At 30.7% G+C, this 25,871-nt stretch overlaps 3 protein-coding genes across 6 annotated transcripts in view; 1 reads left to right on the top strand and 2 right to left on the bottom strand.

Moving 5' to 3' along the window:
- Positions 1-25,871, bottom strand: part of LOC125830205 (HMG1/2-like protein) — a 185,001-nt gene that overhangs the window by 106,066 nt on the left and 53,064 nt on the right. The window lies entirely within an intron of this gene.
- Positions 1,260-22,585, bottom strand: LOC125830202 (probable caffeoyl-CoA O-methyltransferase At4g26220). Of its 4 annotated transcripts, none has more exons than XM_049509402.1 (6): positions 22,502-22,585; positions 21,557-21,636; positions 20,698-20,842; positions 19,718-19,849; positions 19,246-19,523; positions 1,260-1,317 (listed from the first exon to the last, which is right to left on the bottom strand). In XM_049509402.1, the coding sequence occupies exons 1-6, from the start codon at positions 22,559-22,561 to the stop codon at positions 1,308-1,310; spliced, it is 705 nt and encodes a 234-aa protein (XP_049365359.1). In that variant the 5' UTR covers positions 22,562-22,585; the 3' UTR covers positions 1,260-1,307. The 4 variants fall into 4 exon arrangements, with proteins under 4 accessions (XP_049365359.1, XP_049365360.1, XP_049365361.1 ...); XM_049509403.1 differs by having other exon boundaries at positions 1,281-1,339; positions 19,268-19,523; XM_049509404.1 differs by lacking the exons at positions 19,246-19,523; positions 19,718-19,849; positions 20,698-20,842; positions 21,557-21,636; positions 22,502-22,585 and adding exons at positions 1,755-1,886; positions 2,550-2,694; positions 3,883-3,962; positions 4,720-4,782 and having other exon boundaries at positions 1,308-1,595.
- LOC125830207 (dolichyl-diphosphooligosaccharide--protein glycosyltransferase subunit 4A-like) lies at positions 14,448-14,889 on the top strand. Its single transcript, XM_049509411.1, has 2 exons — positions 14,448-14,580; positions 14,852-14,889. Exons 1-2 carry the CDS (start codon positions 14,511-14,513, stop codon positions 14,887-14,889), a joined length of 108 nt encoding a protein of 35 aa, XP_049365368.1. The 5' UTR covers positions 14,448-14,510.

Here is a 25,871-nt window from a genome sequence, read left to right as displayed (position 1 = left end):
TTCAGCTTGTGATGTAATATAAAGACGAAGGGAAATGGTTCTAGCTAGTGAAATGATATAAAATCGAAGAGAAATGGTTCCGCCTAGTGATATGATAAGAAATTGATGGGAAATGGTTTTGTCTAGTAACAATTGCAGAAGGGAAATGATACTAGCTTGTGATTGATCTAGTTGTTGATTGTGATTGATCTATTTGTCATTTGAGATTGACTTAGTTGATTCATGTTGGTGTTGAACTGTGAATATTGGGTCTTGTGAGCCGCGTATTGTAGAACTATTAGGTTGGGCTAATTTCTATGCAGGTTGTAGTTTGAAAAGGTTCAGTTAAGATGAAAGAAGTATTCGATTTCTAGCTAGGTTGCTTTGCTTATTAGGTTGCTTGATGGGTACCGTGTTATTGGTACTCACTCCTTGCTTCTACACTTGTATAGCTTCCGAGACCAATACCGTGTGATCGTCCTTCTTCTCCTACTTTTCGAGGCTTGTCAAAGGACTATTGAGAGGTAGTTGTTTGTCATCCCGGTGGACCCTCTTTTCCTTTATGATATGCTTTGTTCTATTTGAGAAACTAAAACATTGAGACTATGTAAATATTTCATTTATGCACTTTTTGTATTAGAGGTTTGTAGACGTGACAACCAGGTTTTGGGGTGTTAATAGAATGAATAAGTTTTCTGCATTTATCTTCTTTATTTGTCTGCCTTTCTTTTGTTTCATTGAATTGAGACTGACTTGTCTTAGTGGAATAGACAAGTGTCATTGCGTTCATTTTTTGGATCGTGACATTTGTAAATGATGTTTTTGCGATTCCAAGTTGTTGATATGTTACTCCCTCTGTCCCAATTTATGTGGCACTTTTTATTTTTCGAGAGTCAAACAGTTTAAGTTTGATCGAGAATTTGTGGATGGAATCTTCAAATTTTTTGAAATGAAATTTATATATTTGTAAACTACGTAAAAAGTACTACAAGTCACAATAATTGATAATTCAAAATGTTTAAAAGATTTATGAAAAAATTACGGTCAAAGATAGACTTGTTTGAATCTTGAAATTCGAAAATTGCCACATAAAATGGGACGAAGGGAGTATTAAGTAAATGAAATTATGCTCTTTCTAACAATTTAAACATTTAGATGAGATGATCACACGTTCAACAATATTTTATTACAACAGACCAGTCAAAAGGTCTTGGATTTGACACTCACTACCCCCATGATCTATATTGATAAAGGGTGAATTATAAACTTGAAGCTCAACATTAACTTTTAAGGATAAATAAATTATTTCTGATAGATCCTCAGAATCTTTAGAGTCGCCTGCAAATGGTGATTCCATCACCTAAAGGGACTTGAGAAATTTGAACTCTATCATCATTAGCTAGAAACTTGTTAAGTTCAATAATGTGAAGCCTATTCCTCTTTTGTGATTCCTTAACAAACTCTTCTGGCATAGCAACTGTCCCAAACCAAAGAGTGTTATCATACACAATTATACCACCAACTTTCACCAATTGCAACAATCTTTCATGGTACTTTTGATAATTAACTTTGTCAGCATCAACAAAAGCAAAATCAAAACTTTCTCTATTTGCATCCTACAACAAATTTAAGCAAATAACATAATGTATAAGTAAAGGTTTAAAGTAGATATATAATATAATATATTATTCATTAAAAATGTGTCACTCATCTGTCTCAATTTATGTGACATATTTCGTTTTTCGAGAGTCAAACAGTTTAAGTTTTATACTTACATCTTCCAAGAGTTCATCCAGGGCTGATAAGGCTGATGACTGTATGAAGTTGATTTTGTGCTCAACTCCAGCTTTTTGAATAATTGGCAATCCTATCTCATATGTATCCCTGTTCATGTCTATAGCTGTAATCTGCATCCATATTTATATATCAAAATAATACTTCGTTTCAATTTGTTTGTCTTGTTTTGACTTAACATGAAATTTAAAAAAAATTAATGTATATATATTTTTTCTAATGGAAAAGAGTAAGTATTGGATGTTGGCATGTCCGAGCTAAGATCGGTTGAGGTAGGGAAGGTTGCCTAGCTCATTACTTGGTGAAGGCCTCCTTTTTTGAGTTTAGTGGTCATGGATCGATTCTAGGTGGTTCACTTGTATACTCCTATTCTCCGAGTTCACGTTCTGAACTAGCAAATCTACTTTTCAGATGAGTTCCTTACTTTTTGGACAGGACAGGTGGAATCAGGAGGTAACACGTCTGTTAAAGTAATCGGGCAAATACGTGTATACTAGCTTATTAGCTATAGTTGTTACTGTGCTGAGGCTATTTAGGTATTTAGCCTTAAGAAGATAAAGAACACTTCTTAATTAATCTTGTAATTTTAAATTAAGTTAATTTTTTTAAAAAATTGTATCAAAATACTTTATAATAGTATTAAACATATCATGTACATTTGACATTAAAAAAATTATCACAAAAAAAAAAAAACATTCTTTTTAAAATAAACTAAAATAAATAAGATAAATAAATTAAAATCGAGAAAATACTATTTAAAAGTGAGATGGACTAGCCTTTCCATCTTGAGGAATTGTAAGTGCTGTAAGGAGCAAAGAATATCCAGTGAAGACTCCAATTTCAATAGTCTTTTTAGCATTTATCAGTTTCTGAAGTAGAGCTATTAGTTGTCCAACATCTGGTGAAGTTGACATCAGACTCCTGGTATAAGTATCGACAGACAGAGTCAGAAATTTTATTAAGAAATGTTAAAATATAAAAAAAATAAAAAAAATAAAAATATATATATATATATATAAAAAATAAATAGGAAGAGTCAATATACAATAATTGGGAAAAGGGTTAAAGTATTCTTTTTTTTATAATGAAGATTTGAATAAAAATATTCTCAATTAATAATTTGATTTAAAAATATCCATAGTTATTGCTAATTATTTGATCCTAAAATACCTCTATTATTAATAATTTGACTAAAAAATATTCTTATGATTAACTGTAAAGACATTTTAAAGCTAAATAACTATTATCAACAAAGACATTCTACACCTAATAAAAATATTACTTATGAATTATGATTTTTTTGTTTCTTCCTTTTAAATTCCTTTAACTAATAAATAAGTGGAAAGTAAAAAAGAATCCTTCTTATCGAGTTAAAAAAGTGCATGAAAGCATTTCAGTTTTTGATTGATAAAATGACATTAAGAAGAAAGAAAAATACTTTCTATATTTTTAATAATTAAAGAGATTTTTTTTTTAAAAATAATGGAAAAGGGATTTTTTAAAAATAATATTTTTATTAGAAAAAAAATGTGTTCATAAAAAAAAAGAATATTTAGCATGAAAAAGACATTTTGACCCAATTAAGTAACAATATGGATATTTTTGACCTAGACAATTACGGTAGTGTATTTTCATTAAATTTTGCATAGTTTAAGAATATTTTGATCATTTTCTCTGTGATATTTCTATATGAAATAAAAATATCAATCTAACTTTTCAATGAAAAAGTATCAAGGTGATTTTGCACTCTAGAAGTTGATGGCTAAAATGTCATTTTGCATAATTCATAAACATGTCCTTTAACTTAATTTCACGTGACATTTATGTTCTCAACATTGGATGTGTGCACAAGTAGACACTTAAATTTATATAAAATTGAATTGAACAAGTGTACATACGTCCTACTTAACATCTTATGTATATTATGTCACGTAAGACACGTGCGTATATTTATTTAACTTTATAAAAGCTCAAATACCTACTTATATACACCCAACATTGAAGGACATAAATATGAGATAAAGCTAAATTTAAGATCATATTTATATTTATATATTATGGTATGACATTTTATAACAAGTAAAAATGTGAAAGCAAGATGAAAATTACTTTGGATGATTTTCAGTTATAACTCTGATCTCTTGAAGAAGCTCTGCCTCTCGAGGGTACACACTTGTCTCCAGTATATACTTGCATCATCACACAATAATATTAAAATAAATAAGGACAAGCACATCAAAATGCAATACTAAAAAACTTTGATAAAAAAACCTACTAGTATATATATATATATATATATATTTATATTATTGTTTCAATTTGTTAGTCCAAAAAGTGTCAATAACTTAATTGGTTAATTATTTAAACTTTAAACTTGTTTGGTTTCGATTTGTAATTATCTGGATTTTTTTTAAAAGATTATTTAAAAATAAAAGGACGGGGGATTGTCTTGGGGAGGAGATGGTAGAGTGGGGTGAGAAAAAAAAATTATTTATTTATTTATAAAATAATTTGGAGATAGTAATAGTAATACTTTAATCTTTAGTTTTTAACAATATTAATGGTTTATTGATTTTTGTCAAGATGGAATATTTTATCTATATAGAATGTCATGTGGCAAGATTTTTACAAACAAAAAAGAGAGTGTATTACATCATCACTGAAGTGTATTTCTCAAACTAATAAGTAATAATTTAAATATAAAACTAAAAAAATAGTTTAAGTGTGTTTTTACACTTATCTCTTTCTTTTAATCATTCATGTTTTATATATTGTTGATTTCTTATATTTTTCATGAGTAAATTTTTGTGATAGAGTATGTGAATATTTAATAATTTTTTAAATCCGATATCCTAATATATTTATATTATAAATTTCAAAAGAAAATCATAATACATTCTGAACATCTTTAATTTAAGATAATAATTTCAATAATTAAATATTTACCTCAAACAATTCTTGACTCTGCAACAGTCCCTTTGAGCCTTCCAAGGATTTGGAGAGAGCCATTTCTTCTGTCTAAAATGAGAAATAATTTTTGTTACTACTTTTGTAGAGAGAAAGAAGAAGGGATATTTATTGGGGAATTTTTGCAAATAGTCATTATTATAAATTTAATTATGTTTCATAACTATAGTTTGCATATTTACGAGTTGTAGCTATAGTTTAAGGTGATTCGTTTGTATAATTTGCGGATATGTTTTTATAATTGAGTTATTTTTGTATAAACTCAAAATAACGAATTTATACAAATATAAACATCTGAACTTTAAACAGTTATACAAATTATACTATACAAAATTACATTATAGAAAAATTATACAAACGTTTGAATTATACAAACTCAAAACTTCTGCCCATGTAATTATTACTGAATGTTGATCGCGACTGGTAATTAACTAAAACTATAGGTATAATAACTAATTAACTAGTATATATTTGCTTAACCATGTAATTTCCTCATATTTATATTAGCATTAGTCCCAAGAAAGTCTTTAAAAAAAAATATAAAATAAAATCTTTCATTATCTTTAGAGTTGATAATGTCAATTTTAATTTATATTCATTAAGATCAAAATTTAATATTTATATATAATAAATTTAATATAAATATACTATTTAATCAAAATATACGAAATTCGATCAACCGTGCAATTATTTTAAGACCTTTATTGAGTATGAGGGACCAAGCACTAAAGTCTACACATAGAGAAACAATCTTCCTGAAATTTCATTGAGTATGAGGGACCATGCACCAAATTTCGATATTTGTATGTGAGTTCGATTAATTTGAACTTATGCTGCATAGAACATTATTTGAAAAAAAAACGTTTTTTATCAATGATCTTTTTAATATTTAGGATTAGAATGCAAAATTTCTAATTAAAAAAATAGTTTTATTCACTACATCATAACTGTCGGTGATATTTAAGCATTTTTGTTTGGTTTGATTGTAACTTCATTTTTATGAGGACAACAGACCAACACATCACTATATGTGGTTACCAAGTGTTTGTTAATATGGACCCTCTTTCGTACAAATTAAATTGTAGTTAAATCAACAACTTACATAATCTTTTTAAATATTTAAAATAAAATAAAAAAATTGAAATTAATTTTATTACTTTTGTGACGGTATGAGTATATGTAAGTCATTTTTATAACGGTAAAGGATATATGTGAGCCAATTTTGTAACAATAGAAGTATATGTGAGCCACTTTTGTAACGATGGATATATCAGCTCTAAGTGAAAAAGCTAAGAGATATATTAGACTCTTTTCCTTCCAAATATGAATAAAAAGTACTATATATTACAATAATTAACAACTTACAATAGTTATAGGGAAAATGGCCTGATATGCCCCTCAACTTTGTCATTTGGAACTGATATGCCCCTCATTATGAAAGTGGTTCATTTATACCCTTATCATTATACAAATGACTCACATATACCCCTACCGTTACAAAATGAGCTCACATATACCCTTAATTTAACGGAAGTGAAAAAATTAATTTTAAATTTATAATTTTGACTTTTAATTTTTTTAAAATTCATGTAAGGGTATATATGATCCTTCTAGCAAAGTTCAAGGTATATTTTAATCTTTTTTATACATAAATTATTTTTTGACTTTTTTGACTATCATTATTTGAGTTTCTCATTCTTATTTTTTTTCTTTCATTCCTTGGTGTAAAGAAAAAAATTTAAAACTAATTTATTTTGTGGCTATATTATAATTTAAAATTATTTTTTTGACTATATTGTAATTTAGTTTTTGTATTTGAAAAAAATTGGGTCATCTATCATAAATTTTACAAGAAAATTAGTGAAACATAAATAAATTTGACCATCAAAATAATAAATATAAATTAGTTGTTGAAATAAAAAAAAAGTCCAAAAAAAAATTATGAGTGAGGAGGATTAAATATACCCATATGGAATTATATATATATATATATATATTTTAAATAATTAAATTAAAATTAATTTGTTCACTTCCGTAGAGGAAAAGGGTATATGTGAGTCATTTGTATAACATTAGGGATATATATGTGCCACTTTCATAACGAGGGTATATCAACTCTAAATGACAAAGTTGAGGGGTATATTAGACCATTTTTCCATTGTTATAAAATATATAAAAATTCTAGTTGTCTCTCGAAATTCTTTCAGTTTCATATAAATTAGGATATAGGGAGTAACATATATTATATAATAATTATGTAAAAAATACTGTAAATCATAATAATTAACAATTTGAAATATTGAAAAATTATAAAAATAATAACATATATTGGACACGTATTAGCACAAACTCCTACATCGAATATACATATTAGTATATATTTTCATCACAATTAAAATATGCTCTCAATTTAATTCTTCTACCAATCAAACGACCTATCCCAACAATTTAAGTCTATATGTGTTTTTGTCAATCGATTTTAATTCGTCTTAAATCTTAAATATACTCGTGCACAACTCTATTATATTTATTAACCACTCTACTATAATTCAACACTAAAAATAATGTGGATCTCTGTTTGTTTGGATCTAAAATCTTTCGGGGCGATGCATTTATATCTATCTAGTAAAATACTATGAGGTGGGATGTGTTGGGTATGTAGCAAGAGTTAATGGGAAATTGAGGGAAGATGAAAGAGGAACTTGGAAAAAGTTGGGAACTTGAAAAGTCCTCTTATGCTTTATTAAAAAGACATTGAAAAGACATTTGTCCCTCATCGGTGGTGGAAAGAAAAATAGGAGAGTTTAAATATAGAAACACTCCTATTAATTGTTAAAAGGGTTGGAAAGAGGGACCCCCCTCGCGCCGTCGTCGTCGTCGCTCGCTGGGCTTTGGATTTGGAAAAATGATCGATCGAGAGATTATTTTTAGTTAATTAACCGATTCAATTAATTAGTTAATTGATCCGACCCGACTCGGATCCATGCGCGACCCGTTTAATTTAAATCTTTCCCGTTTTATTTAAATTTCCCGCAGTGACTATTCTGAAAGGTTGCAACTTTCAGAAACAACCATGACCGTTTGAAAGGTTGCAAGTTTCATGAATGGTCGTGTGGATTCTGAAGGATTGCAACCTTTCGAAACCAGTTCCTCTTGCCTATATATACATTGATTCTTCAGATTTATTTCTTACGAATTTTTCTGATTTCTTCTTCTTCTTCTGCACAAAATTTCTTCGTGTACTTTACTGTTGTTGAGTGGTTCGCTGACACCAGCGTTTTGGGTATCAATACACTGGTGATTGAGATCATTCTATCCTTGGAGGACATATTCCAAATCAAACCTCGGATACTAGAGGGGAATAATTTCCTTAAGGGGACACTGTGCATTCAGTGGGCTTGATCTTTTTCTGATTCTGTTTTTTCCAGATTGTGGTACGTTTATTACAGATTTTAGTTTTGTCAATTAATTTCTGTTCATCTATTCTTACTGGTTTATTAAACTTTGGTTACTTCGTGTTTCTGCAAAGTTTATTAAAATCAGTAATTCTGATTTTTTATACACAGATTAATAACAATCTTAAGGAAATTATTTATACTTTTTAATCTGTGTTTCTGGTGGAGAGAAAAACCTTCGTGGTTTTATACTCCTGTTAAGTTTGCAACTTAAGTTATTGCTTACTCAGTCATTTGTATCAATTTTTGTTTGTTACAGATTCTGAAATGGCTAATGACAATGTTACGGTGGCTGTTGCTGCACCAACCCGAACTGCTGTACCACCAGCAGAGAAACCGGGAAAATTCTCTGGTGTGAATTTCCAAGGATGGCAGCAACGGGTATTTTTCTGGCTTACCACTCTTGGTCTGCAGAAATTTACCAATGAAGTAACTCCAGTGCCTTCTGCTGAAATGCCAGACAGAGAAAAATTCATGATTATTGAAGCATGGAAACAGGCAGACTTCCTATGTAAGGGCTATATTTTGAGTGCGTTAGAAGATGACTTATATAATGTCTATAGTGCAATGACAACTTCGAAAGAATTGTGGGATGCACTTGAGAAGAAATATAAGACAGAAGATGCATGCTTGAAAAAGTTTGTGGTCGCAAAGTTTTTAGACTATAAAATGTCAGATAGTAAAACTGTTGGATCACAAGTGCAGGAACTTCAACTTATTTTCCATGATCTGATTGCTGAAGATATGGTAGTAAATGAAGCGTTTCAAGTGGCTGCAATGATTGAGAAGTTACCTCCTTCGTGGAATGACTTCAAGATTTATTTAAAGCACAAACGTAAAGAAATGAACCTTGAAGATCTTGTGATTCGGCTCAAGATTGAGGAAGATAACAAAACCGCCGAAAAGAAGTCTCATAAGAGTTCAACAGTAATTGGAGTTAATATTGTTGAAGAAGCTCCTACCAAAGACAAGAAGAGAAAGAAGTCCAACGGACAAAAGTCAGAATAGGCCAAGAAAAAGTTCAAGGGCAACTGTTACAATTGTGGTAAGGCTGGTCACAAGTCTTCTGACTGTCGTGCTCCAAGAAAGGACAAAGACAAAGACAAAGGCAAAGGAAAAAGTCAAGCAAACATCGTGGAAGAGATGGAAGATGCAGATGACCTGTGTGCAATGATCTCAGAGTGCAACTTAGTTGGAAATCCCAAGGAGTGGTTTCTCGACTCAGGTGCCACTCGACATATTTGCTCTGCGAAAGAAGCCTTTGCAACATACACTCCTGCTGAGGTTGATGAAGATTTGTTCATGGGAAACACAGCAACAACAAGAATTGCAGGAACTGGGAAAGTAATGTTGAAAATGACATCCGGCAAGGTGTTGACTCTGAACAACGTTCTGCACGTTCCTACTATTAGGAAGAATTTAGTTTCTGCTGCACTGCTCGTTAAAAACGGGTTCAAGTGTGTCCTAGTTAGTGACAAAGCTGTAATAAGTAAGAATGAGATGTTCTTAGGAAAATGCTACCTCACTGAGGGCCTCTTCAAACTGAATGTAATGGTTGTTGACAGTATTAATAAGAATTCTGCTTCTGTTTACTTATTGGAGTCAAATGATTTATGGCATGCCCGTTTGGGACATGTAAATTACAAAGCCTTGCGGAAATTGGTTACTTTAGAAGTATTGCCTGATTTTAAATGCGATAAATCAAAATGCGAAATTTGTGTGGAAAGTAAGTTTGTTAAACATCCTTATAAGTCTGTTGAAAGAAATTCAAAACCTTTAGACTTAATTCACATAGATATATGCGATATGAAGTCGACACCATCTCGTGGTGGCAAAAAGTATTTTATAACTTTTATTGACGATTGCACTCGATTTTGTTATGTATATTTGCTTAATAGTAAGGATGAAGCAATTGATGCATTTAAGCAATACAAAAATGAAGTGGAAAATCAATTGAATCTAAAGATAAAAATGATTCGAAGTGATAGGGGTGGAGAATACGAATCTTCTTTTGCTGAGATATGTTTGGAATATGGTATTATCCATCAAACTACTGCACCCTATACACCACAGTCAAATGGTTTGGCTGAACGGAAGAACAGAACATTAAAGGAAATGATGAATGCCTTAATAATCAATTCTGGTTCACCAAGAAATCTATGGGGAGAAGCCATCCTTACGGCTAACAAGATACTCAATAGGGTACCCCGTAGCAAAACGCAATCAATTCCATATGAGTTATGGAAAGGAAGGAAACCCAACTTGAAATATTTCAAAGTGTGGGGGTGTCTTGCCAAGGTAGAAGTTCCTTTACCTAAGAGGGTGAAAATTGGACCCAAAACAGTGGATTGTGTATTTATTGGATATGCTGTGAACAGTAAGGCCTGCCATTTTTTGGTTCACAAATCTGATAATCTTGAAATTCAAGTGAATACGGTAATTGAGTCAGATAACGCTGAGTTCTTTGAACACATTTATCAGTATAAAACTGAATGTGAGTCGACAAGTGAAAGATCTAAACGACCACGGGAAGAATCAAAGGAAAATGCACAACCTAATGAAGATCCTAGGCGTAGTACTCGCCAACGGAAATCCACTTCTTTCGGACCAGATTTTGTGGCATTTTTGCTTGAAAATGAGCCTCCAACATTTAAAGCAGCTATGTCGTCATCTGAGTCAATCTATTGTAAAGAAGCTGTCAATAGTGAGATCGAATCAATTTTAAGTAATCATACTTGGGAATTGGCTGATCTTCCTCCAGGAAATAAACCTTTAGGATCAAAGTGGATCTTTAAAAGGAAAATGAAAGCCGATGGGACTATTGACAAATATAAGGCTAGACTTGTAGTCAAAGGATATAGACAAAAGGAAGGTCTGGACTACTTTGATACATACTCTCCAGTAACAAGGATAACATCAATTAGAATGTTAATAGCACTAGCGGCAGTGCATGATCTTAAAATCCATCAAATGGATGTAAAGACAGCCTTCTTAAATAGAGAGTTGGAGGAAGAAATTTACATGGAACAACCTGAAGGGTTTGTGGTTCCTGGTAAAGAAGAGAAAGTGTGCAGACTTGTGAAGTCGCTTTATGGACTCAAGCAAGCACCCAAACAATGGCATGCTAAATTTGATCAAACAATGTTGACAAATGGATTCAAGATTAACGAATGTGATAAGTGTGTTTACATTAAAAATGTTCCGAATCATGAAGTCATTGTTTGTTTGTATGTTGATGACATGTTAATAATGAGTAAAGATATTGACAATATAAATGCTACTAAGCGCATGTTGTCCAGCAAGTTTGATATGAAGGACTTAGGAGTTGTTGATTTGATCTTAGGGATCAGGATTCTCAAAACTCCTCAGGGACTAGCATTATCTCAATCTCATTATATTGAAAAAGTATTGGATAAGTTCAAGTACTTGAATTTCAATGTTGTCAAAACTCCAATTGACTTACGCTTTACATTTCAAAAGAATGTAGGTGAAAGTGACTCTCAATTGGAATATGCCAAAGTGTTGGGAAGTTTGATGTATATTATGAATTGTACGCGACCAGATATAGCATGTGCTATTAGCAAACTGAGTCGGTTCACTAGTAATCCGAATCAAACTCACTGGATGGCAATGAAACGTGTGTTGGGTTATTTGAAGCATACACAACACTATGCTTTGCATTATAATAAATATCCTGCCGTGATTGAAGGATATAGTGATGCAAATTGGATCACCGGGTCAAATGAAGTAAAATTCACAAGTGGTTATGTGTTTACACTTGGTGGAAGAGCAGTCTCTTGGAAATCATCCAAACAGACATGTATCGCTCGCTCCACAATGGAATCTGAATTCATTGCCTCAGATAAGGCCAGTGAAGAAGCTGAATGGCTCCGGAATTTCTTAGAGGATATTCCATTCTGGCCCAAACCTGTGGGACCTATTTGCATACATTGTGATAGTCAAGCAACAATTGGTAGGGCAGGGAGCGTTATGTACAACGGGAAGTCTCGTCATATACGACGGAGACATAATACTGTAAGACAACTCCTCTCTAGTGGAATTATCACAATTGACTATGTGAAGTCAAGCGATAATGTGTCAGATCCACTAACGAAAGGCCTAGTGAGAGAGGCAGTTGAAAGATCATCTAAGGGAATGGGTTTACGGCTTAGGACAAGTCAGCAGGGCGATAACTCTATCTAGCAGACTGGAGATCCCAAGAGCTAGATTCAAGGAGAAAAACAAAGTTTTGACTGACGGTTCGACATTGTCAATCAACTCAATCCATTCTCATGATGAAGACAATGTTCAGGAACAAGGTTAAGACTTTAAGGCTTGTTAATGAGTTAATAAAACTTAAAGTTTTTAATGATTTGCTAAGTTTGGCAGATTTGACCAAATAGTGTATCTACGATATGACACGGTTATAAATCACCTATGTGAGTGTGAAGTGTAAGCCGCTTCAAAAAGAATTTTATGTCAAAAGCCTATTCTTTATACACTCATGAAACCAGGAGGTGTTCATGGCTGAAACGAACACAATCGTAAGAACCATAAACAGTAAAGGGTTAATTGTGTGACATATGGTTGTCTAGGTATACACCAAAGCTCGACGGTTCAAAGATATCGCATCTACCGATTGACCGAGTATATCCGACATATGTTCACTACGGAAAGTCCAAGGGGAAACCTACTTATCCAGATGCAATTGATTCTTGCTTGTAAAGTACACACTCGTCCGTGCATTCCTTATGTTATAACCATTCCCCATTAATGTGGGGGATTGTTGGGTATGTAGCAAGAGTTAATGGGAAATTGAGAGAAGATGAAAGAGGAACTTGGAAAAAGTTGGGAACTTGAAAAGTTGAGAACTTGAAAAGTCCTCTTATGCTTTATTGAAAAGACATTGAAAAGACATTTGTCCCTCATCGGTGGTGGAAAGAAAAATAGGAGAGTTTAAATATAGAAACACTCCTATTAATTGTTAAAAGGGTTGGAAAGAGGGACCCCCCTCGCGCCGTCGTCGTCGTCGCTCGCTCGGCTTCGGCTTTGGCTTTGGATTTGGATTTGGAAAAATGATCGATCGAGAGATTATATTTTGGACACAGTTTGTTTTAATTATTTTAGTTAATTAATTATTTAATTAATTAAATTAAATTAAATGGCCAACGTTTTAATTAGTTAATTAACCGATTCAATTAATTAGTTAATTGATCCGACCTGACTCGGATCCATGCGCGACCCGTTTAATTTAAATCTTTCCCGTTTTATTTAAATTTCCCGCAGTGACTGTTCTGAAAGGTTGCAACTTTCAGAAACAGCCATGACCGTTTGAAAGGTTGCAACTTTCATGAATGGTCGTGTGGATTCTGAAGGATTGCAACCTTTCGAAACCAGTTCCTCTTGCCTATAAATACATTGATTCTTCAGATTTATTTCTTACGAATTTTTCTTATTTCTTCTTCTTCTTCTGCACAAAATTTCTTCGTGTACTTTACTGTTGTTGAGTGGTTCGCTGACACCAGCGTTTTGGGTATCAATACACTGGTGATTGAGATCATTCTATCCTGGGAGGACATATTCCAAATCAAACCTCGGATACTAGAGGGGAATAATTTCCTTAAGGGGACACTGTGCATTCAGTGGGCTTGATCTTTTTCTGATTCTGTTTTTTCCAGATTGTGGTACGTTTATTACAGATTTTAGTTTTGTCAATTAATTTCTGTTCATCTATTCTTACTGGTTTATTAAACTTTGGTTACTTCGTGTTTCTGCAAAGTTTATTAAAATCAGTAATTCTGATTTTTTATACACAGATTAATAAAAGGATGAACTGAAGAGCTGAGGTTTGGAGGTGGCGAAGGGTGGGAATTGGGATGGTTAAGAAGAGGGATCCGGAGTTAAAAGGTTGAATGAGTGAAAAGATAAAATAATAAATATCAGTCATCCGGATACATAATTGGCTGTCCGGATACATTAATTGTGATACCTTATATATGTGGCTGTTGCGCTTAAAAAGGAAAACAAAACATAAAATAAAATTAAAATCCCATAATTTACGCTATTTAGATCCTTTTTCCTGTGTCAATTAGAGAAACATAAATCCTAAAATAACAAATCAATTCAAAATTCAAAATTCAATTTTTTCTTTGTCCTTGTTTCAGCAAAGAAACTTTCGAGTAGAATTCAAAACTTTTGTTGAAAATTTGATAAGATACATAATGAATATTTTGATTTTTGACTGACACTCTCGAAGGAAGAAAAAAATTGAAGATCATAGCTTTTGGGTTCTTCAAATTCTACACAAATCTCACTATGATTGACGATCAGGACTTGGGTTTCTTTGCAAACTTTCTTGGTATCTTTATTTTTATGCGGACCTACCTTGTTGCATGTGGGTTCATATGAACCCACTTTGTCGAAAAAATACACTGTATATATATATATATATTCAATCTGTTTTTTAATTGAAACAAAACACTATATATAATTAATTTGACCCCACGTAAACCAATATTAACATGTATCCCAACGGCAAAGTAGTGACAATTTGACTAATGTATCGCGGGTACGATTCTCACCCACAACATTTAATACTGCTTCATTTTTTTGTTATATGTTGAACTCACTTGGTAAAATTTTTGGGTCCGCCACTGATTGTGTGATGTCAGATCCCAAATATGAAGGCAATTGAAAGTTGTTATTTTATAATTAGCTTGGGCAAAAGTTGTTATATTTATTTGCCATAGCTTCAATTTTCGAATTGAAAGATCTGATAACAAAAGGTATGCAACACATATTCTTGTGTTTTAAACATTATTTTTCATTCATGAATCTGTATTTGACCGATAAGTCGTGATGCATTACTAATTAGAACTTGATACATTAAAATTTTGACGTATATGTTGTGGGTTTGCAGATCTGTGAGTTACTGTACTGTTAATATAAAGTATAAGATATATATGAATTTCTTTTTTGATTATTGAATTTGTATGTGCATATACAATCATGATATATTACTGATTTTCAACTTGATTCAATTCTACTTTGATGTATATGCAATGGATTTTTATAGATGTGAGTTAGTGTGTTGTTACAATAATATATCAGATATATGTGAATTTCTTTTTTAATGTATCAGTATATGAACTTTTTAATCGATATATGAAGGTATGTATCAATTTATAAATTATCGTGTATCTGGAGTTTGTTATCATTAGAATGTTGTGTATCTTAAATTGAGTTAATTGATATGTGATGTATCTCTAACTTTCAAATGTGCGCAAGTAGTTCCATCTTCTAAATTTATTTATTAAATGTATAAAGGTGGACGAAGATACATTGTTTGCCTTGAGAGAAAAATATGTAACTGTAGATTTCAGCATGACGAGATACCTTGTCCGCATGCAATTGCTGTTGTAAAGAGCAAAAACATCATAGATACATCTCTGCTCTGATTACTACAAACCAGCTGCATTAGCAAATACGTATGAAGTTCCAATGATTTCAATGCTGGATAAGGACGATTGGTCAGTATCGAAATTTGTTTTGGAAGAAATTGTCTTGCCACCTAGGTACAAAAAGATGACTGGACGACCAAGGAAAATAAGGGAAAAGATCTCGATGGAAAGATAAGCACAAACACAAAGCATTTGTGTACATTGTGGACAAGAATGTCACAAACGAAGAACTTGTACTTTCTTTCCGAAAGAAAATTGAAAAACTCTTTTTTGGAACTATTGTTATGTTTCAGATACATTATTTTGAGATTATAAATTTTCAATTTTTTGCTTTTTTCACTTTTACTTTGATAAAACATTACAATTTACTATTTGCTAGTGAAATTCTGATACAATAAATTGAAATGTTAAGAATTTCAAAATTTCAATGTAGTGTTCATTTTTGTAACACATTTTTATAAACCTTTTTAAAATAATGTATCATTAGCTATTTGATAATAATGTACAAGAGATTGTGTTTGTGGAGATGGTACCACTCAATATGGTTCTGATATATTTTTATATAATGTATCATGATCTAGTTGAAAATGATGTATTTGATACAATAAGGTTGTGAAAAAGTAGTATGTAAAATAAAATAAAGTGTATCTATAAATGTATTACAATAAGTAAGAATTAATTTATCAATTAGATACATGAATGAATCAAAAACTAACTAAAATTTATCTATGTATCAATCTTTACTAAAACTTTGTCTGACTGTTTGATTTAAGATATATACATTATTGTTTGGTAACAAAGGTTAATTTAATGTATCATAAAGTTGAAACGAAGGCATTATCAATTAGATACATTAAAAATCTAAACTTTGGATATAGAAGGGTATTTACCAACATGTTCTACTCCCCCCCCCCCCCCCCCTCATTTTTTATCAGATAAAGTTGAACAACAAAATATCAAAAAAACTAGTTATGATAAACTGTGAATATGATAAACACACATTTAGTTATAAAACAGTACTGCATATACATAACAACATCGATACATAGTCAATTAGACAATTTGACGTAGTTATGTCATATACATAATATTTGAACACGATACATTGAATGTTTAGCAACATGTTCTACCCCCCCCCCCCCCCCCCTTTCAATGAATGTTTATATCCAAAAAGCGACAATTGTTTCTAAAGCTTCTTCCAGCTCCAAAAGTTGTTCAACTTCCTCTCACTTCTCCAACCAAAATCTTGCGTGTAATTACATTAGGAAGAGGGATATTTGAGATGCCGCAATCATTCTCGACAAACTCAAATTATCTACAAAACTAACTAAATCCTGTTGAATTACAACATTAAAAAAGTATTGAATCATTAATGTATCATAAAATCATTAAACTAATAAAATCAAGTTTTAACGATCACAAAAATTGATAAAAAGATGGAAAATCTAACCTTAGGTAAAGAACGCTGAGAAATTGTTGGTGCGACTTTTCGACACCTCTTTTATTGATTTTATCGACTGCACTTTTGAAGAAGATGGACTATGCTTCTTCACCTTCTTAATGTTTACTTTCGCCATTACGAAAGGATTATGCAATTTCTTAGATCTGTTTTCTGCCCAATTAATTTCTTCGTAATCATAAAACACAATTGGTTAGATAACATTATCTGGGTAATCCCAATATTGAATGAAGGTGCATCATCCATAATATATCAAAATTTTGATGAAGAAAAACAAAAAAAAATTATGAACTGTGAGTGAAAGAATTTGAAACAATATCTTGATGGATGATCGACTAGAAAGAGAAAGATCTTAAAATTCAAAATTGTATTGAGAGAATAAACTGATAAGATTGTGGAAGTAAAAAAGAGAGTGATTTAAGGAGTAAAAATAAGTTATGTATCAGGAAGTTGGGTTTAATGGATTAAAAAGGGGGATTTTAGTAATATTTAAAAAGGATAGGGAATAATGAAAATATGTTAAATAATGTTGTGTATATAGGTAATTAATCCTAATAAGTAACTAGTTTCCCCATTTCCATTAGGCAAATCGTTTTCGTCATTTTTGTGAAATTTATTTTCCTAGAAACAATATTTCCTAAAAAAGTTGGTCAATCAAACATAAAACAAATTTAAAATATTTTTAAAAATAAATTCCTTCATAACAAACACACCCTGATAAGTGAATTGACAAATGCCCCCTAATTTCAAATGAAGTAACGTACATGACGTTCCTTTTAATGTATCATCATAGTGTTGGAGTCCATTCACACATATCGTGACTAATATTTCATTGTACGTCTGCATTTACCTCCACTGACATATATATCAAATAAATCTGTTCACAAATTTTTTAGATGAATAGGAAAAAATCACCTTCACTATTTTTGTCTAAGCTAAAATTTAAATGTAGTTTACATCAAAAATTTAAAAGATAATGTATCAGTCAGTTTAAAATTTATTCTTATTATTAAATATTTTCATTTTTCATAATAATATAATATGATTATTATTTTATTTATTGCATATCACTTGTAAACTTATATACTTCATGTAGTTTTTTATATAATATTTCGATGAAGAATGCTCGACTTGCACCGATTTTAGTAGGTCTAGGCTAGGCGACATCGTACGAGGCCTAGCCGCATTGGCTAGGCTAATCAACCGAGGTCAGGCGACATCAACCAAGGCTTGGGCGCATCGACTTGGCGACATCAATTGAGACTAGGCTACACCGGTCAGGCGACAACGACTGAGGCTAGGCTACATCGGCCAGGCTACATCGACTAGACTTGGGTGCCTCAGCCAGGCGACATCAACCGAGGTAGGCTACATCGGCCAAGGCCTGGGCGCATCGACCAGGCAACATCAATTGAGGCTAGACTACATCGGTCGACATGCGACAAGAGAGAATAGAAAACATGAGGATTTAGGAAAAATAGTAGCCCTTGAACTTGAAGTTTAGTTTCCAACACTTCAGTCATTTGAAGTTGTGTAGATAAACTTATGCACAATTTTGCAACATACTTTGTAAAATGAATATGATGTGAATAAAATGTACGCAGTCTTATTCTTAACTTTTAAAGATGAACATGTGGTTTTTGATAGACCCTCAGAATCTTTACACTCTGTTTGGATCATTGTTACCCATTGTATTGTATTGTATCGTGACTATACCTATAATGCTTGTTTTGATTGTTTCTTAAAATGTGTTGTATTGTATTGTTAAATTCCGTTGTTACGTAACAATGAAAACCCCCATTTTATGGAACAACCAATTTGGTGTGTTTCCATTGTTACTTAATTTCTTTTTCTATTTATATCTTTACATAATATTTCATAATACTATTTTACCCTTTACCTTATATTATTTAATTCTAGTCAAACTTCCTACCCTAGAATAATTAAGGATATTTTAGTAAATTTATAAATCACAATACAATACGATACCGTCAAACCAAACAATAAAAATGTTATTAAACAACAACAAACAATACAGTCTAGCCAAACATTGTATCAACCATACAATAGAGTACAATACAATACAATACATTATGAAACAATGGGTAACAATGATCCAAATTAGAGTCGCCAGCAAATGGTGATTCCGTCACCTAAAGGGACTTGAGAAATTTGAACTCGATCATCATTAGCTAGAAACTTGTTAAATTCAATGCTGTAAAACCTAGTTGGTTTCAATTCTTCCTTAACAAACTCTTCTGGCATAGCAACTGTCCCAAACCATAGTGTGTTATCATACACTATTATACCACCAACTTTCACCAATTGCAATAATCTTTCATGGTACTTTTGGTAATTAACTTTGTCAGCATCAACAAAAGCAAAATCAAAACTTCCTCTAGTTGCATCCTACAACAAATTAAAGCAAATAACATAATGCATAAGTAAAGGTTTAAAGTAGATCACAATATAATATGTTATTCATTAAAAATGTGTTACTCCCTTTTCCCCAATTTATGTGACATATTTCGTTTTTCGAGAGTCAAACAGTTTAAGTTTGATCGAGAATTTGATATATTACCTCTATTATATAGAGTACTTACATCTTTCAAAAGTTCATCAAGGGCTGATAATGCTTGAGACTGTATGAAGTTTATTTTGTGTTCAACTCCAGCTTTTTTGATAACTGGCAATCCCATCTCATATGTATCCTTGTTCATGTCTATAGCTGTAATCTGCATCCACATTATATTAATTCTTTCATAAGTTAGATGTAACTAAATTAATATAAATATATATTTACTCTGTTTGTTTCAATTTTTTTGTCTTGATATGAAATTTAAGAAAAGACTAAATTCCTAAATAACCATTTAAACTTGGCACAATTTAAAAATTAGACATTTAAACTTAATCAATGATCAAATTGACACTTCAAGTTGGCAAGAATATGTCTTATAGACAGTGACAAGGCTCGAGAAGGTGGACAATCCTTCAGTGAAGACCTAACTAGAGGCTGAATTCAAACACACCCAAAATTCACAAGAATCGTACAGAGTTTGAAATATAAAAAGTAAACATATGAAAATTTTAAAGGAGGTTCAACATTATTATATACAAATAAAAAATATTTTTAATGATATATAGATAATATAAATTTTTAACCAAAAAGACCCGGATGAACCACTCGACCCTTGCTAGTTCTATCACTGCTCATAATATAAATACTCAAAGTTGACATGACATAGTGCAATTGTATTTTGGCACTTGAATGGCTCAAATCATGATTTCTTGGTTTTTTCCCCTCCAAAAATTTGCATATTTATATCTGGTTTGACCAGGCATATTAAAAAAAGAAAAGTAATTTGTTAAGATTTTGAAAGAAAATAAGTATTTTAAAAATAATAGAAACTATTTTTTACAAACTAAAAAAGATTCTTTAAAAGTACTTTTGAGAAAAGTACATTAACAAGAACTTCCAAAAAAATTGATCACATACTAGTTATAGCTCGAAATATTATTTTAAAATTTATTAGCTAAACAAATTAAACGAAGAAAATATTATTTAAAAGTGAGATGAACTAGCCTTGCCATCTTGAGGAATTGTAAGTGCTGTAAGGAGCAAAGAATATCCAGTGAACACTCCAATTTCAATAGTATTTTTGGCATTTATCAGTTTCTGAAGTAGAGCTATTAGTTGGCCAGCATCTGGTGAAGTTGACATCAGACTCCTGTATTAGTCGTGGTCGAGTCAGAAATTTTAATAAGGTGAAAAGTAAAAAAATCCTCTTAATCACATTTTATTATAGTAACTTTATCATTAATTTTTATTTGAATAACGATACAAACTGTTTTTTTAATAAACTAGCAAATATTTTTACTTTTTAAATATTTTTCGAATTGAAGTAGGATAAGCATATATTCTTTGGTTTTAAAGTTAAATTTTTTTTTGGGTGAACAACAACTTTATTTATCAACGTATCTAAATAAAAATCAATGATGTGTTACTATGATCTTATATATAAGATTTATATTATCAGTTTTAAAATGGTATGAAATTATTTCATTGTTATTAATAAAATGACATTAAGAACAATAAAAATTACTTCTCACTTTTTTATTAGTTAAAGAGATTTTAATAGAAAAAAGAATTTTAAAAAAATAACATTTTTATCCGAAAAATAATGTGTTTATAAAGAAAAAAACATGTTTATAATGAAAAAGACATTTTTGACCTAATTAAGTAAAAATAAGGATATTTTGGGATAAAAAATTTAATATGAACATTTTAAACCTTTTTTTATATAATATTTACATATGAAATTAAAATTTCGTCAAATAGGATAATTTTTCAACGAAATATGTCTAAATTAATTTTGCACTCAAGAAATTAAGGGCTAAAATGATATTAACAATTATAAAAGCCAATAAAAAATGAAAATTACCGTGGATGATTTGCAGTTATAATTCTGATCTCTTTGAGAAGCTCTGGCTCCCTTGGGTATACACTAGTCTCCAATACATACTTGAATTATCACAACATAAAATATACATATATTAATGGATTAGATTATAACTTAACAAAAGAAAAAAAAATACACATAAGAGTATAACTTAACAAAAAAAAAAAAAAATACACATAAGAGTAACAATTAATTAGTAGATACGAAGTAAGAACACTATTGATCCTCTCTTACAGGGAGGAAAAATTAAAAAGATAAATTACTTTCTCTGTTTTAATTTATTTGTCCGGAAATTTAAATTAACTCAGTTAATTGACTATTTGAATGTTTACCTTATTGATTCAGACTTGTAATTTCCTTCCCTAAACCTAATTGTATCTAATTTTGGCTTCATATATAATTTAAGAAAATCTTATGATTTTAAACTAAAAATTTATAAATGTACTAAAATATACTTTAATTTTATGATTTTAGTCATGCCAGATGAGAAGTTGAAATTAAATTAAAAAATTTAAATTAGGCGTAGAAAAAAATGGAAAAAGAAATTACTACACGAAGAATTGAATCTTCATCAGCAAAATCAAAATTTATTAATTCCGATTTGTAATTTCCTTCCCTAAACCTTTTTTTTATCTGATTTTAACTTCGCACATATACATAAATATTTTTAAATTTTATGATTTTAGACCTGTCAGGTAAGAAATTGAAATTAAAATTAAATTAGGGGTAGAAAAAAATGGAAAAAGGGATCACAACACAAAGAATCAAATCATCATCAACAAAACAAAATTTTAGATAGTTAATCAACCAAAAAATTAGATGATTATCAAAAATAATTGTAAAGAAAAAAATACAATTTTCTTTTTAAAAAAATAATAATAAATCAAACAAATTAAAATGAAAAAATAATAACAAGTAATTAGATACCTCAAACAATTCTCGAGTCTGCAAGAGTCCCTTTGAGCCGTCGGAGTTTGAAAGCGCCATTTCTTCTGTCTAAAATGGAAAAAAATAATCCCTTTTTGTTATTACTACTTTTGTAGAGGCAAATAAAAAGGAATATTTATATTATTAGCATTACTTTTAAGAAAGTCATTTTTTGAAAAATGAAAAGATTCTTTCGATATTTCCAAAGTTATGACCATATATATTCTCTACGTTTAAAAATGAATTATCTAATTTAATTTAGGAAAAAAAAATTGATCAAAAAATTTGGCTAGAATTTGATTAAAATGTGTTTTTGAACATTTTTGCTCTTTTAACTTTAATACCTTTTAATTAAAAAATGAAAAAAATTCAGCTTATTTTAAAATAAAAAGGATATTATATACTTTTTAAATTTTTGGCCATTTAGCATTATTCATTAATTTAATACGGAGTTTGAATAAATAAATAATATTTTTTAATCTTGTTGCCTTACATAAAATTATAGTCATTTTATTTCGTGATTTTAAACATGTCACGTGAAATATTAAAATTATTTTTTTTCCTTAAAAGGAAATGATTCATTCTCTTATACTAACAAACTAAAAAAGAAAATAAGTAATTATTTTTTAGACTTAATTAATTTTTAAATATTCATAACAAAAAAGATTATTTTGCCACGGTCTTCATAGTCCAAAGCAGGCCAGGCATTTGTCATATCTTGACACAGAGAGAGATAGAGATGAAGTTTGAATTTTAATTTTATAAATTTATACTAATAAAATAATTTTTAATGATGATAATTAGAATTTAAATTTAATAATTATATATATCTTCACCTACTGCAATTATTTGGAGGCTTTTTGGAGTATTGAGGGACCAAAGCACCACAACATAGAAAAGCATCTTCTGTCATAATCAAGAAATATAAAAGTATTCAAAATGACTCAAATAGAAGCCATTTGAAAGGAATAAGATCATTTTTCTTTAATTTTTTCATATGTGTTAGCCCATAAATATTTTAATGATATGATTTTTAGATGATTTTTGGTAAAATCTTTATGGAACCCTTCGTAGAAAATTGGGGAGCAGTATGTGAAACTTTACCATCTTTTGCACATATTTTGAGCATTTAGGAGCTATTTTGCAAAAGTTAGACGATTTTTTACGTTCTTTCGTGTGGACGCTATGAATATTTTAGTGATATGACTTCAGGCTAATAATTTTACAAAATATTTACGAAGCTCTCTGTAGGGAGTTGAGGAAGTAGTACGTGAGACTCACCATTTTTAACACATATTTTGGACATTTAGGGGCACCATTATACAGGAATTAGGCGATTTTTTCAGTCTTTTGTGTGTGTTGGCCCATGAATATTTTTGTGATATGGCTTTCAGACGATGTTTTGGCCAATCATTTACTGAACCCTTTGTAAGAAGTAGGGCGAGCATTATGTGAAGCCTCACCATTTTTTTCCCACATATTTTGGGCATTAAGGAGCCATTGTATAGAAATTTGACGATTTTCTCAGTTTTTCATGTGCGTTAGCTAATGAATATTTTGGTGATGTCTTCCTAACAACATTTTAGCAAAATCTTTAAGGAACCTTCCGTATAGAGTTAGGAGAACAGTATGTGAGGCCTCGCCATTTTAAGCACATAATTTGGACATTTAGGAGTCATTTTACATGAATCAGACGATTTTCTCAGTTTTCATGTGTGTTAGCCCATGAAGATTTTGATGATATGGCTTTCGAACGATTTTTTTGGCAAAACCTTTATGAAACACTCTGTAGGGAGTTGGAGGAGCAGTATGTGAAGACCTCATCAGTTTTTGTACATATTTTGAACATTTAGGAGTCATTTTAAAGGAATTAGGCGATTTTCTCAATTTTTCATGTGTGTTATTAGCCCATGAATATTTTGATGATAAGACTTCTAACAGTTTTTTTTGTAAAATATTTGTGGAACCCTTCGTAGGGAGTTTGGGGAGCATTATCTGAAGTCTCACCATTTTTCACATATTTTGATCACTTAGGAGCATTTTACAGGACTTAGACGATTTTCTCAGTTTTTGTGTGTGTTAATCCATGAATATTTTTGTGATATGGCTTCTGGACGATTTTTTTGGTAAAACATTTATGAAACCCTATGTAGGGAGTTGGGGGAGCAGTATGTGAAGACCTCACCAGGTTTTGTACATATTTTGAACATTTAGGAGTCATTTTAAAGGAATTAGGCGATTTTCTCAATTTTTCATGTGTTATTAGCCCATGAATATTTTAGTGATAAGACTTCTGAACAATTTTTTTTGTAAAATATTTGTGGAACCCTTCGTAGGGAGTTTGGGAAGCATTACGTGAAGTCTCTCCATTTTTTCACATATTTTGATCACTTGTGAGCATTTTACAGGAATTAGGCGATTTTCTCAGTTTTTGTGTGTGTTAATCCATGAATATTTTTGTGATATGGCTTCTAGACGATTTTGTTGCAAAACTTTTTGGAACCCTCCGTAGGGAATCATGGGAGTAGTACGTGAATCCTCACCATTTTTTTCCACATATTTTTGGCATTTAGAGTCATTTTACAGGAATTAGGTGATTTCTCAATTTTTTCATGTATGTTAGCCCATAAATTTTTTGGTGATATGGCTTCTAGACGGGTTTTTTGCAAAACCTTCATGGAACCCTCCGTAGGGAGTTGGGGGAGTTATACGTGAAGCATCACTATTTTTTGCACATATTTTGAGCATTTAGAAGCCATATCACCGGAATTAGGCAATTTTCTAAGTTTTTGGTGTATATTAGTCCATGAATAAGTTTGAATAATTTATCTATGGGTCCTAAATGGCCAGAAAATTTGAACAGAATTTTAAAAAGTCTATACTTTTATTTTAAAATAAACTGATCTATTTTCCATTTTTTAATTAAAAGGTATTAAAATTAAAAGGGTAAAAATGTTTTAAAAGGTAAAATAACATAGTGTGAACAGTGGCGGAGCCAGAATTTTCAATAAGGGAGTTCAAAATCTACAAAAATAGACACACGAAGTAGCCGAAGGGGGTTCGACATCTACTATATATAAAAAAATAATTATTTAACCATGTATAAATCATATAATTTTTCGTAAGGCAATTCCGCCACTGAGTGTGAAATATGTTATTTTACCATTTTGATCAAATTCTGACCAAATTTTTTGAACAAAAGAATTTTTCCCTTATCTATATAAAAAAAAATCTGGCCAAAAGGATTTTTTTTCCGACTATTTTTAACTGAAGCCAAAGTTGATTAACCAGACCAAAAAGTTACCCTATTTGAATTTTATAAATAACACATCTATACACGTTTAAAATGACGTGACATCTATATAATTTT

This window comes from Solanum verrucosum, unplaced genomic scaffold (assembly GCF_900185275.1).
Source record: "Solanum verrucosum unplaced genomic scaffold, falcon-dt-bn FXZP01000072.1, whole genome shotgun sequence".
NCBI classification, from domain to species: Eukaryota; Viridiplantae; Streptophyta; class Magnoliopsida; order Solanales; family Solanaceae; genus Solanum; species Solanum verrucosum.
This window is presented reverse-complemented; position numbering and strand designations above follow the sequence as displayed.

Excerpts from the sequence above, each read along its gene's own strand:
- LOC125830202 (XM_049509404.1), bottom strand. The coding sequence starts at position 4,782 with ATGGCTCTCTCCAAATCCTTGGAAGGCTCAAAGGGACTGTTGCAGAGT. Across the intron at positions 2,695-3,882 it reads ATAACTGAAAATCATCCAAA|GAGTCTGATGTCAACTTCAC; the intron begins GTAATTTTCATC and ends TACTTATACCAG. Across the intron at positions 1,596-1,754 it reads TGGATGAACTCTTGGAAGAT|GATGCAAATAGAGAAAGTTT; the intron begins GTAAGTATAAAA and ends AATTTGTTGTAG.
- LOC125830207 (XM_049509411.1), top strand. The coding sequence starts at position 14,511 with ATGATTGACGATCAGGACTTGGGTTTCTTTGCAAACTTTCTTGGTATC. Across the intron at positions 14,581-14,851 it reads TATTTTTATGCGGACCTACC|ATTGTGTGATGTCAGATCCC; the intron begins TTGTTGCATGTG and ends GGTCCGCCACTG.